Source organism: Podarcis raffonei, chromosome 13 (genome assembly GCF_027172205.1).
Source record: "Podarcis raffonei isolate rPodRaf1 chromosome 13, rPodRaf1.pri, whole genome shotgun sequence".
NCBI lineage: Eukaryota > Metazoa > Chordata > Lepidosauria > Squamata > Lacertidae > Podarcis > Podarcis raffonei.
The window spans coordinates 11,884,208-11,895,862 of NC_070614.1; the positions used below are offsets into that span (position 1 = coordinate 11,884,208).

The following is an 11,655-nucleotide window of genomic DNA, read 5'->3' on the forward strand; positions in this document are numbered from 1 at the left end:
TTTTTACTCTGTTTTTGTATTGTTTTAATGAACTTCCCATTGCATATTGTGTCTTTGCCTTTTAAGGTACTGTAAATTGCTGAATGAAAATAAACTTACTAGTACCTTTCTGGTGTGTTTTAAAAAGTTTTTAACAATGCCATAGAGACCTTGTTTTCTAACCTCACACAAACATATTTATCCAATGATCCTGCTCCTTTCTACATCAGCATTTCAAGTTGACGGGAAGTTCAGAATGGCTTCTACTGGGGGTCACACCATAAACAACCCTTAGGAGCCTCTTTCTTGTTTGGCAATGTGTCGTTGCAAGACAGGAACAGAAAATGCAATTCCTGCACATTAGCATTCATTTGTTAAGGCTAGATTTTTTCCCCAAAATAAAAGCTTCTGGCCAGGTTCATTTATAGACTTGTATGATGGATTATTTTATAAGTGACACATTATTTCATATTTCTGGAACCATGGAAAAATACATTTAAGACTGTTCTCTTGTTAAGTGAATGTTTAACAAGATAAAAAGAACTGTCTGGGTTTTATTCATGCCTACCCCCTTACATCACCATGCATTTTAGAAATGTTCCATTTTATTAAAACGTAAGAAAGGCAGAATACACACAAAAACTAGGAATGGAACAAACAAAAGTATACAGAGAAAGGAAGAACAGTATCTTTAAAATTCCAGCATTCTACTTCAAACCTTTTAAAAAACTTGTCTTAAATTTTTACAGTGTTTAATATAATTCCAGAAAGCAGGTGTTCAAAGATCAAGATAAGTCCATCTCATTATAATTTCTCCATAAAAATCAACTGGAAATATTGCAACAAGTTAACTATTGTCCGCCACATAAGGTAAGATTAACTCTAGTTCAGTAACAACTTTCCCCAGTAACATTGGGTAAGAATATATATATGTAACACTCTATAGAGTGGGGTGGGAGAAAGAAAATAACACAAGTAGAGTAAGTGCTATTGCTTATTTGAAAAGAACAAAAGAAAGCAAAAATGAGTCTGGAACTTTATACAGTCATGCTACAAAGTTGACATCTTTCGGAAATCACACTGGGGAGTACAGTACATAAGCTAACATCTTACCGTTTAGTATTGATTAGTAAAAAAATTCAGCTCATATTCATATTCTGTACACTAAAAACATCTTTGTTCCTTTCAAAAAACAGATACCACGAGTTCATACTCCATCACATAACCAATAACCCAGCCCCTCCCAGCATCACTCTGCTAGTGAATTACAGACCTGTTTCTTTACTGAGCACATCCTTAAGTTTCCCATGTGCCCATGTTTGAAGTGCCTTAGGACCAGAGTTATGCAGCCCATGGTCAATTGCCTTTAACCAGTACTGTCCAACTCCTATTAACAGATTAAAATTAACATTTGGAATTACTCTAGTCCCTTGATTTCCATGGGACTAAAAAAAAAAACTACCACCGCAAGAATCTACTTTCTATGTACTAGCTAGTTAAGTTGGCTGAGGGAGGGAAGAGGAGAAAAGATGAGAAAGTCAGGCATTTAATTCTCTCTCATACTTTATGTTCGTCTTCGGGCAAGAACAACCAGTACTGTTGAAACAAAGACATTTATACACCAGTTACCACATTTCCCCACTAATGTACTCAAGTACTATAAAACAAATAACCAATAGGTTTGTCACATTTCATTTCATTATGTACATCACTGGTGGTTAACATCTGAAAGTCTTCTCAACACACCTCCCTTCCTCCAGTGCCTCATGTAACTGTGGAAAAATGGTTTGATACACCATTTTGGGGTTCCCCTCTGAATTCTGCAAGAGCCAGCTTGGCCAGCCTACAAGAGCTTCTGAGAAGGGCGTGGAAACAATCGCAAATACATTCTTTTTTAATGTGTCAGAGAAGACCTACCATAAGCCTCAGTGTGCCTTGATATGGGAATAAGAGGCAATATCCCACCATAGCTATGTAAAAGAGAAGCTTGTGTATTTCATAATGAATTACACATGTCTGGTCATAGTAATGTTCCAAGAAAAACAATGCCATCCCATATTAACATCATATACAAGTTAAAGCTTCACTCCAGAAAGTTTCTGCAAGAGCCAGCTGTATCCTGTCACTGCTCCTGAAACATCACGTTTTCCACACTACCTTAAGAAGGATTTTTGCATTTTTCTGGATAGTGCTAGGATAAAAGCTGCTCTTAGAAGGTGGGAAGCAACACTACTCCTAGGAAAATGCTTGTTGCCTCTTGGAGTCGAGTAAGATCGAAGTCCTTACATTTTTGTGGCTGAAGTCCTTACATTTTTGTGAGGGGTAGGCAACACACACAGTGCAAAGCTAGGAACTGTACTTATCCAACTAGATGCTATGTTGGCATCAACACTGTATACAGTTTTATTTTAGAGGCCTTTGTCGTACAGAGGACAGAGAGAGAGAGAGAAACAAATCTAATAACCAGTGGTTCACAAAGTTAAAGCTTCGCTTCAGGAAGTTTCTGCAAGAGCCAGCTAGGCTTTGTGACTGCTCCTGCTCCCTTATAGTTGAAGAACATTTTTAATAGTAATAGACTTTTAGTTGCAGAGACCTTACAAGATTCAGTACTAGTATCAAGAGAAGTTTGACTTGCCATGGGCGGGGGAAGGGGTAGAGAAGATATGTGTGAAAAATTACTTAACAGAAAGTTAACTCCACATCCCATTACTATAACTCTGAACAGTTTTTAGGCATCTGCAGCAGCAACATATTATTTCTGCTAGGGTGTCATTCTGCCAGTTGATGTCATTACTCATTCAATACAAATACTCAACACAAATGGCTGACATATATACATAACTTTAATTGAAAGTAATAAATTCCCAGAGGGTCTGAAAGGCTCAGCATATCCCTGCATTTAAGTCACAGGGTGAGGGTGGGGTGGGGAAAGAGGGAGACGACAGCAACATTTACCCATCAATGCCAGTTCTGAGTCTTCCTAGAATAGCCAGTGGCACTTTCTAGATGGAGTTTTGTTCTTAAAAATTTATAGGAGAGCAAAGACCACCATCCAGTTCCATTTTTTCCCCTCAGTGCCCAACTGTTTTTACACTCTCAAGATTTCCAGGCAGTTGTTGTAACAGATTGCTATCCAGTCCGGCTGAGTTGATGCCCACTGTACATTGTTGATTTCGCCTTCTGCTGTGTAGGCCAAGATTGGATCCTCAATGGCACGAGGCATTTGCTGGATATCCCAGATAAGTGCTTGATGGTCATCCGCTGACAAAGATGAAATGTAGAATCAGAGGTAAAAGAAACCACCTTTCACACAAATATTCAGTGGTCCATGTACTCAGGAATGAAATGGACACAAAACCACATAAACAAAAGTTTAAAGAGTATAATTTGACTTTTATCTATGATTGGGTTTTGACTCCTGACACGTTTTACATATATCATAGATTCTCAAATGCGGACCATCTGTTATCTAATAATTTTTGTTAATCCTTGTAATGGACAGTAAGACTGAACTGCTAAGGGAAAGTAATAAAAAAGGGTTGTTGGTTTTTTAAAATCCAAAACTTTATTACACCTTTCCTTATGGAAATGTTTCAAAACCTAGAAATTTGCTAATCTTTTTGCTGCATAAGGATTTATATTAATTAGTAGATTCAGAGCAAGAAGAGTCATATACGCCACTCCTTCCATATTTGAAAACATTTGCAACATATGGCTGGTACCCAATATGGTGTGTTTTTTTTAATTAAATGAAAGCAAGTGAATTAACTTTCTTCATAATATTTTTTTCCTACCACTTACATTTTAGGGTTGCTTTAAAGCTCCCATAGCTTGAGGTAAGCCTGAGTATTATAATGGACTTTACTTTTCACGAAAATTATTCATAAAAAGTAGCTGTAATGGTCAAGACAAAGTATATTAACAAGATACTCTGAATTAGAGAAGAGCACAAACGCCAACCATTATGGGTGAACAGAGAAATAATAATAGTTAAACCAGCTATAGCAAACAATGCAGATTACTATTTTAAGTTCATACACATACTTTGAAGGGAACTTGAAACACCCATATGAAAAGAAGGGGTGACAAGAATCATTCATCCTTACCAGCTGTGCAGATATGACAAGAAGAGTGTGGTGCCCAAGCAATGCCATTGACACATGCTCTGTGGTTGTTCAGTCTGGCAACAGGTGTACAAGGAACTCTGACATCTAAAATCACCACCTTAGTGGAGAAAACAAATACAAAGAATAGTGAAGTGAAGTTTTATACTACCTCTGATGAAGCCACAAAGACTTTTTATAAATGGTATTTCATTACCTACTATACTATTTTCAGAGCACAATACATATGTGCTGTACCCCTATCTTGTCAAGTAAGTATACCCTTTTCATTGCAAATGAATACAATGTTTTTATACCTCCTCTAATAGTGAGAGAAATATATATGTATATAGTATTAGTGCCTGATGAGCCACATGTTACAAAGGGGCACTGAGATTATCAACCAGCATTTTATGTATTGTTATGTCCAGTTCACATATTAGAACTTTAAAATAATTGAGAAACTAACACAAAAGCTTTTTCAAATACAGACTCCTGTTTCTGCAGTGTACCTGCTCAGGACACTATGCCCCATTACTTTAGCTACAAAAGAATTGTGTGGCCAAGAACAGGATATCTCATACTGACATGTCAACATGGGGATCATTACTTCTTCTAGACTCAAGTTGTTCATGGTAGCTACCAGCATCTCAGTATGGCTGCTATCTCCTTTTTAACATAAGGACACGTGCCTGACTGCTTTCCTCCATGCCACTGTGTGCCAAAGAATCCCAGAAACAAAAATGCCCCATGGCTTTATATAGGTATCCAGAAAACATGCCTATCAAGACCAAGAGTCTAAGTAGTGTTGAGTGTCAATACCATCCAGGTGCAATTCCAAGAAGTGTACTGGCCACCCTCACAGAACACTGGCTCACCTCCATGCCATCCATTGCCATTGTTGCAAGATAATTAGGGTCCTGTTTATTCCAGCAAAGGCGAAGCAAAGGATGGTGTTGAGGATCCTCATATATAATTGTACTATGTTCCAGGTGCCGCAGATCAAACATTCTCACTGAGCCATCAGCACCAACAGAAGCAAACATGTCTCTCCCACCTCCTGCACGGCTGAATGCAATATCATAGACCTGCTCATACACCAAAGGCAGAGAAAAATGACAAAATACAATGATATTGCCTCTAATACCAAGATTTTTGCTTCACACAGAACAAAGTTTTATCATGCAAACCCAGATGTACAGCAGCCATGTTATAGAAATCCCTAAAAGTAGATAAAAAAAGGGGCTGAGCACACAATCAGAAGCTAGGGCACTGCCACCCCTCTCCCCGTGAAAGTGAGCTTTGTCTACTTCTTATGCAAAATAATTAATTTTTTTGTATACATCCCCCTGAACAGCTGAATTACAGTGGTACCTCTAGTTACAAACGTAATTCGTTCCGGAGGTCCGTTCTTAACCTGAAACTATTTTTAACTAGAGGTGTGCTTTCGCTAATGGGGCCTCCTGCTGCCGCTGTGCCATCAGCACACGATTTCCGTTCTCATCCTGGGGCAAAGTACTCAACTCAAAGTAACTCCTCCAGGTTAGTGGAGTTTGTAACCTGAAGCATTTGTAACTCGAGGTACCACTGTACTTTGAGGGGAAAAAAAGAATTTGGTTCTGGAGAACTATTAGCATACACACAGACACAAATACACTCACTTGCCAGGTAAGCCACTATTCCCATTTTATAAACTGGAACAATTTTTTACTAATTGCACAAGTCTGAAATCCCAAAATGGAGAAACCAAGAGAAAAAGTGCACCATCACCTCTTTATCATGGGCAATCAACTGGGTCTTGACATGGCCTGACACCAAATTCACTCTTCCCAAGACCTGGCCAGTCTCCAAACCCCAGATAGTGCAAGTTGTGTCAATACTAGAGGTACCTGGGGTGGGGAGGAAAAACACCAATGTTAATAACTCTCCTTTGGTGCAATGAATAAACAACAATACACAACACCTTATGCTATTCATAATGCTTGACCTAAAAGATGACTTGCCTTCTTCGTTCTCCTTTTATACATAAAGCAAACTAACTGGATGTGTTTGATATAGTTAATATATTCCCTTTTAAGATACAGGTGTAATCTTCAGTCATTTTTCAAGTGTTAATTAGTTTTCTTGGTTTCAATGAATATTTCAATAGGGGAGGAGAGGGGGGGAAAAAGCCCCATCATTGTGCCAGCTCTCTGACTGCTACAGTAAAGAGGCCTGGATTGGGCTCACTGCTGTTACGTGCCAGCAGCAGGGCCAGCTTGAGATCCAGTGTTACCTGTGTGTAGACCCCACCCTGGAAGTTCCCTCCAGTGGAAAAACTGCCAATGATAGCTTCCACCAGCCATTTTGACAAAGGCATATTGCAGCACTCCTTTGCAATGGTGTTCCTTTGCTAACAGAGGCTGTGGGTACTGGAAAGGGTTAGACCTGTGGGATGGAGGAGACACACAACCACTTGCCCCAAATCCCTTCCAGTACAGTGAATTGAGGGTTTTGATTGCTCTGCCCAACTCTTTACGTAACTGGGAAGTGCATTTATTCAAGTTACTAATTATAATGCCCAATAACTGAAATTCCCTGTGTGGCTTACTATAAAGGTTAAGCCCATAAAACAGTACAATATGAATAAAATCACCAAGGGATAACGGCTGTGTAAAAGATCCAAAGAATGCTAGAACACTTTCTAAAAATTCTGGGAGAATAATTTTTTAAGGGTCTTCGCCTGGCGGTGAAGAGACCACTGAACAGGTACTAAGCGAGCCTCTCTGGACAGGGCATTCGACAACTGGAGCAACACCACTGAAAAGTCTCTTTAGGGAAGTATGGGATAGGCATTAAATACAAAGTAGGCCAACACACAGAAGCCTGTCTCTTGGACAACATAATTCATATAGAAAGCCTAACACAGGGGTCTGCAACCTTTAAGACAAAAAGAGCCACTTGGACCTGTTTCCGAAGAAAAAAAACTGGGAGCCGCAAAACCATTGCGACATAGAAAATTAATCAGGGTTCCAGTGTACCATAAATCATAATCAGTGCCTGATGTAAATAATAATTAATAATGAGGGCCCAATGTCATCCTCGTCATTATAAAAATAACTTTTTTATTATTTCTTTGTTTGACCCCTCAGAATTACTCCTCCTCATAGAAATAAACATTAAATTAACAAGTTACCTTTTTTGTGTGTGTGTGTTCTTCACTCCCCTTCAAAACAGTGACCAGCGTACATGCCCCCTTTCAATGCAGTGACCTGCGTACATGCCCCTTACAATGTAGTGACCAGCATACATGCCCCTTACAATGTAGTAGTGACCACCATACATGCCCCTTACAATGTAGCGGGCGGGCAGGTGACGTCGGGACGGTGCGTGACTAACGCACGCACCGCCCCCATGCGACGTCACAGCCAGTACAGCGCCTGCCACAGTGGGGAGTGTCGGGGCTCACAATGCGCCTCCTCCCCTTGCTAGTATCCACCCCGGAGCCACGGCAAAGGTGTAAAAGATCCACATGCGGCTCCGGAGCCGCGGGTTGCAGACCCCTGGGCCTAACAGGTGGATGCTTCTAGACTTTTGGTTTATAAATGTACCATTAAAAGTGTTAGATTGACAGCTTAGATCATCTGCACAATAGCAAAGACAATTCCTGGCCAATTCAACTAATATTAAAACTTATCTGATGTAGACTAACTCGACAACAGCCTTTCAAAAACTTTGGCATATACCGTAATCCCAAACTATCTTCGTTAGATTAAAAACACTTATATCAGGAAGGAATGCTTCTGTGGAAACCTTTGTTTACCTTCAAGGCCCATATCAAAATGAGCTTCCTGAAAAAGAGATCCACCAACAGCCATTACCCAAACTAAATTCTGTCTGGCAATGTTATCCATTTTACTACCAAAGCTCTGCCAAAGTAAGCATTTCAGTCTTACCCAGCAGATAAGGATCCACTTCATTCCAGTCAAAGGATGTCAATGGAGCACAGAAATCAGAATTCTTGTTGTTGTTCAGCAAACACTCTAGCCTGGTCTCTGTTTCACCCACCTGCACAAAAATTACAAGTATTGGTCATCATTCCAAATCTTCATAGTATTTCACTGCAGCAAAAGTGCAAGTGAAGAGACAGTGCAGCTATTCATTGTGATTTAAATAGGTTCTGCATTATGTTCAAATCATGGATTCTATTATTTTTGTTAAGACACGTGTAAATCAAATAAGGTCTGACCAAGACCTACTTCTTGGCTAGAGAACATTAAACCTAAAAGGGAAGCCTAGTTACTGTTTTGTTCTGAACTACAGTCAGCTCCCATTCCTTCTAAGTGTGATAAATACCACGGCTATATGCGAAAATTTTCATTGTTGGGACAATTTATAACTCATGCAACACACTGGCAATGCAAGATCATATGGCATCGTTTTAAAGTTCTATATCTCATAAAACATGGCAAACATAACAAGAACAATGTCAAACGTCATGCTTTCAAGGTCAAGGAAACCAACAGATGTGTTATCATGATTGTCAATTATAATTAAGTCAGCAGGAATAGAGGTTCCTTCCAACTCTATAACTGTGTGATATGGAGCTTTATTTTTCATTTTCCATACACAAGGAGTGGGAAGACTAAGCTTGTGGAAGCTACTTTGGGTGTTGTTGTTTTTAGTAACAGCAAAGTTCACCAATGACAGGTAGGTGAAAAATTGTAGCCAGGGGGCAGATATAAATTTAGAATTAAGCAATAGTCTGTCTTCAAGCATATTCCCATGAATTTGTTTGTAGTACCAGAAATAAGCTTACAATCTTTTCACATAAAATACTACAATAAGGCTTCCCTCCTCAGTTTTCTTAATTCCAGCAGTCTAATTTAGGTCTGGGGTAGGATAGGGCAAAGAGAAGAGAGAAAGTCTCATGGGTTTTGCTATTTTTAAAACAACTGAGTCAGACACTTTTGCCAATCTACAGCAAATCACCCAGCAATTTACCACTAGATCCCAATTTATTTTCTGCCCATCTACATAATACATTAGAGTAGACTACAGCTCCAGTTGTAGAACACTGAATTTAGAAGTTCTTAATAAACATTTACAAATAGAACAACGCATACCAAGTACTATGTTTGTCTACTACTTATAGCAGTTGGTCAGACTACTCACACAACATTCTCAGGGCCCACTGGTTATCCTAGCCCCAGGAAAACACCTTCTAAAAACAAGTCAACTTACTCTCCAGACACGCAAGTAGTCACCACTTGTTGCCAAAAGGTCTGGATATACCCCTTTGGTATCTGGGATCCACATGAGCTTGGTAGTAGGATATGGGTGATCAAAGGTATTCCGGCAAATGAACTCAGAGCTTTCCTCATCCAACCCAACAAGTTGGACCTATAAGAAAAAATATTTCAAGCAAGCTATCAAACAAACTATAACATTAAGCTCAGGGTAGAGAACTGATGGCCTCTAGAAGTTATTAGACCACAAGTCTCATCAGCCCCAGCCTGCATGGTCAAGGATGATTCAGAGTTGCAGTTCAGAAATATCTGGAGGCCACAGATGCCCAACCTTTCATACTCTGCTACAAGGACCACCTCGCCCTGTATGAACCTACAGGGAACATACGGTCATCATCTGAGGCCCTTCTTTGTGTGCCTCCTCCATGAGAGGCCAAAAGGGTGGAAACATGAGAACGGGCCTTTTCTGCAGTGGCTCCCCGCTTATGGAATCCTCTCCCTGGCATATTCATTACCTATCTTTAGGTGTCAGGCAAAAACTTTCCTCTATAACCAGACATTTCGCCTTTAACTGTAAGAAGGGGGTGGGATGTTTTAAACATATTAATTCCCCCCTTGGTTGTAATGTATCTCTGTGGAAAGGGTTGTTGCTGGTTTTTTGGTCTTTTTTTTTGGGGGGGGGGTGTAAGTTGCTTTCTCGAAGCTACCAGCATGAGTTTGACCAAACTGCGGGAGGCAGTGGAAGACAGAAGTGCCTGGCGTGCTCTGGTCCATGGGGTCACGAAGAGTCAGACACGACTAAACGACTAAACAACAACAAAGTTGCTTTGAGCAAGATAAAGTCCCCCCCCCCCAACAAATTCAATAAACAACAATAATTCGGGAGTGTCCATACCTGCCTTGGGCTTTTTCTCCCCGAGGGCAAAAATAAAATAGCCAACTTCTACCACTATTGAGATGCAGGTGGCCTAGCCTATTCTCTTCCCCGCCCCCAAATCCACCCACCTCCCCAGATGGTCAGAGTCCCTACACCAAGCCTTTCACAGTGGGTTAGAGTGTGCATGGAGTTTGCAGGTTCAATCCCCTACAGGACAGCTGCATATTGCTGCAATGCAGGGGTGGGACTAGATGACCCTCACAGGGCCCCTTTCCAACTCTCCTATGAATTATATCTATGAACCTTGGTGTCCCTCGATGCTGCTGGACTGCAGCTTTCGCTCTCTTTAGCCAGCATGGCCAGTAGTCAGGGATGGGGGGGGGGGAACTGTAGCTCAAGAACACAGAACCCTAGAACAGGCATGGGCAAACTCGGCCCTCCAGCTGTTTTGGGACTACAATTCCCATCATCCCTGACCACTGGTCCTGTTAGCTAGGGATGATGGGAGCTGTAGTCCCAAAACATCTGGAGGGCCGAGTTTGCTTATGCCTGCCCTAGAAGAGCAGAGTCGGAAGGGACCCTGAGGCCCAACTCCCCCCCAACCCCAATAACTTCGGGGACCCCAAGGCCGCCCTATACCTTCCTCGAAACGTCTGCAGGTGAAGCAGAAGGCGCGCAGGTGCTGCTCCGCCGCGCAACACCTTCGGGGGACAACCAAACCCCCTCCTGAGTTACCTCAGCCGGCGCTTGGCAACGGAGAGCGCGGCCAAGCCTGCGAGGGAGGCCGGGCGCGGGCAACTGCCCCAGGCGGCTCTTGGCCTCTTCGCAAGCCTGCGGCGGAGCAGGGAAGGGCCGCCGGGGTCCGACTGAGGCGCGAAGGCCCGAGGCGGCCCCCAATCCCCGACCACCCCCGGGCTAACGAGGCCTCCTCGCCCGCCGGACCCCGCTCACCCGCCCACCTTGTTGTTGTATTCCTCCACGAAGCTGCCGAGCGCCAGCCTGAAGCGCTTGTCGGGCCTGACGCTCCAGTTCATGGCGTAGACGGTCCATGGCGCCTCGTACTTGTAGATCTCCTTGCGCTTCCCGTGCAGCGACATGGCGGGCGAGGCTCGCTCCGTCAGCCCCTCACGGCAACCAGCGACCTCCCCCCGCCGACCGTCGTTCTTCACCTCACACAAACGACTACGGCGAAGCCGCCCCCACCCCGCTCCTCCATCGGGGGTCGATTCAAACTCCGAGCTCTCGTTGGCTGTCCGTGACGCCACTCCGCCGGCTGCTCGCTCCTCATTGGCTCCCCGTAAGCGTCGGCTCGCTCAAACACCCTCCTCCATTCCAAGCCCCGCGGCCCAATGAGATTTCTTTCCCCGCCCCGTACTGGCCACGATGAAAGTTGGCCATTAGCGAGGAGAGGTGTCGCTCTTTTCCTAAGCCCGCCTCTCCGGCAAAAATTTCAGCCTGTGCGAGGGGA

The 11,655-nt window shown here is 42.6% G+C and overlaps 1 protein-coding gene across 1 annotated transcript; it reads right to left on the reverse strand.

Annotated features, from left to right (window-relative positions):
- Positions 1 to 2,804: 2,804 nt before the first annotated feature.
- On the reverse strand, positions 2,805 to 11,409 carry DCAF7 (DDB1 and CUL4 associated factor 7). Its single transcript, XM_053361850.1, has 7 exons — positions 11,147 to 11,409; positions 9,306 to 9,464; positions 8,018 to 8,129; positions 5,853 to 5,971; positions 4,961 to 5,170; positions 4,086 to 4,203; positions 2,805 to 3,240 (listed from the first exon to the last, which is right to left on the reverse strand). The coding sequence occupies exons 1-7, from the start codon at positions 11,282 to 11,284 to the stop codon at positions 3,068 to 3,070; spliced, it is 1,029 nt and encodes a 342-aa protein (XP_053217825.1). The 5' UTR covers positions 11,285 to 11,409; the 3' UTR covers positions 2,805 to 3,067.
- Positions 11,410 to 11,655: the final 246 nt, after the last annotated feature.

What these genes read in the sequence shown, in the direction of transcription:
- DCAF7 (XM_053361850.1), bottom strand. Translation starts at nt 11,284, where the DNA reads ATGTCGCTGCACGGGAAGCGCAAGGAGATCTACAAGTACGAGGCGCCA. An exon ending in AGTGGATCCTTATCTGCTGG is followed by an intron (nt 5,972 to 8,017) that starts GTAAGACTGAAA and finishes TCCCCACCCCAG; the next exon opens with GTACCTCTAGTATTGACACA. An exon ending in TGATTGCCCATGATAAAGAG is followed by an intron (nt 5,171 to 5,852) that starts GTGATGGTGCAC and finishes GTGTATGAGCAG; the next exon opens with GTCTATGATATTGCATTCAG.